The sequence below is a fragment of the Plasmodium gaboni genome, chromosome 7, assembly GCF_001602025.1.
Source record: "Plasmodium gaboni strain SY75 chromosome 7, whole genome shotgun sequence".
In the NCBI taxonomy this organism is placed as follows: domain Eukaryota; phylum Apicomplexa; class Aconoidasida; order Haemosporida; family Plasmodiidae; genus Plasmodium; species Plasmodium gaboni.
In genome coordinates, this window is record NC_031487.1 from 1,101,204 (window position 1) to 1,103,642 (window position 2,439).

Sequence of the window (2,439 nt, forward strand, 5' to 3'; positions counted from 1 at the left end):
ATGAATATTCTATTTACGGTGTGTAGCTTATTTATATTTGTAATTAATGTTGCTTTATATGGAGCAGAAAGGAATCGTAAAAATAATGTGTACACGGAAATATGTGAAAATCCAGCAAATGAAAATGAATCAAGTGTATACTGTATGAAAGACTACAAAAAGAAAAATTCTTCATATCCTTATAAACATATTATGAATTTTTTATTAGATACTCAAAGTAAAAATAAAGATAATGTAGCAATAGTGGAACATGAAAATGGTGAACCAAACAATTATTTGACATATGGTGATTTTTTTAAAAAAGTTTTTTGTTTTAGTAATACATTGAATACTTATGAAGGAAAAGGTATTGAAGAGAAAATTTATAAAAACGAAGAAAAAAATAATGGTAAATTTAGGTTGTTGGGTTTATATGGTAGTAATTCCATGAATTGGTTGGCCGCTGATATGGCTTCTATGTTAAGTGGTGTTACAACATTAGTTATGCACTCTAAATTTAGTGTAGATGTAATTGTAGATATAATAAAGGAAACCGAATTAGAATGGTTATGTTTAGATTTAGATTTGGTTGAAGGGTTATTAGCTCATAGAAATGAATTTCCACACTTGAAGAATCTTATAATATTAGATACATTAGATAAATCTAATAAAATAAAATCTAAAGGTTTAGATAAAAGTGATAAAAAGAAAACAAATGAAGTAGATAATAAGTTGGGTAATGTTGATTATGATAATGAAAAATTAAAAAAAATAAAAGATTTAAAAGTTAAAGCTAGTAGTGTTGGAATAAATATTATGGAATTTGATGAGATGGCAAATACAGAACCTAAAGAGATAAAAATAAATAATGAAGATCCTAATTTTATTACTTCTATTGTATATACATCTGGAACATCAGGAAAACCAAAAGGTGTTATGTTAAGTAATGAAAATTTCCACAATACTATAGTACCATTATGTGATCATAATTTAATAAAAGAATATCATCCCAAAACACATTTTTCTTATTTACCAGTATCACACATATATGAGAGAGTTCTTGTTCATATCTTTTTTGTGTTAGGTGGAACTATTAGTATATGGAGTAAAGATATAAGTATTTTCTCTAAAGATTTATCAAATTCTAAAGGTGAAGTATTAGCAGGTGTCCCTAAAGTTTTTAATAGAATATATACCAATATTATGACAGAAATAAGTAATTTACCATGTTTCAAAAGATGGTTAGTGAAACGTATTATATCGATACGTAAATCTAATAATAATGGAAGTTTAGGTAAATTTCTTGAAGGACTTTTTAAAATTTCTTCAAAAATTAAAAAGAAAGTAAACACGAATTTAGAAGTTATATTAAATGGTGGTGGAAAGTTATCACCAAAAATTGCTAATGAGTTACGTGTTTTGTTAAATATAAATTTTTATCAAGGATATGGATTAACAGAATCAACAGGTCCTATTTTTGCACAAGATACTAGTGATACTAATACTGAAAGTATGGGAATTCCTGTTTCTCCAAATACAAAATATAAAGTAAAAACATGGGAAACTTATAAAGCCACAGATACTTTACCAAAAGGAGAATTATTAGTTAAGAGTGGTTCTATATTTAGTGGATACTTTTTGGAAAAAGAAAATACAGAAAAATCATTTACTGAAGATGGTTATTTTAAAACAGGGGATGTGGTTCAAGTTAATAGTGATGGTTCCTTAACATTTTTAGATAGATCAAAGGGTTTAGTTAAATTATCACAAGGTGAATATATCGAAACAGATTTGTTGAATAATCTTTATTCACAAATTAGTTTTATAAATAATTGTGTTGTTTATGGTGATGATTCAATGGATGGACCATTAGGTATAATTTCTGTGGATAAATATTTATTATATAGATCCTTAAAAGATGACAATATGTTAGAAAAAACTGGAATTACTGATAATAATTACCAAGATCAATTAAATGATGAAAATATAAATCAATCTATTTTTGTTGATTATGTGAAAGAGAAAATGATGGAAACTTATAAAAATACAAATTTAAATAGATATAATATAATAAATCATATTTATTTAACATCTAAAGTATGGGATACTAATAATTATCTTACACCCACATTAAAGGTGAAAAGATTCTATGTATTTAAGGATTATGACTTTTTCATTGAAGAAGTTAAAAAAATATATAAACACAAATTAAAAGGAATTGATGAAGTCAGCAAAAATAAAGAACAAAAAGAAGAGAAAAAAGATGAAAAAAATAAAAGTAAAAATAAAAATGTTCAAGAGAAAAGTTCAAAAGATATGAATACAAAAAATGTAGTTAATGTTACAGAGAAAAATCCCACAAAAGAAAAATTTACAGAACAGCAAGAAAACAAAGAAAAGAATAACAAATTAAGAGTACGAGTTAATGATGTGGCACAAGAATTAGAATCAAATAAATAA

The 2,439-nt window shown here is 25.1% G+C and overlaps 1 protein-coding gene across 1 annotated transcript; it reads left to right on the forward strand.

Moving 5' to 3' along the window:
- On the forward strand, nucleotides 1-2,439 carry PGSY75_0731600 (acyl-CoA synthetase; the record flags this gene model as incomplete). The annotated part of the gene is made up of 1 exon (XM_018785149.1): nucleotides 1-2,439. One exon carries the CDS (start codon nucleotides 1-3, stop codon nucleotides 2,437-2,439), a length of 2,439 nt encoding a protein of 812 aa, XP_018642650.1.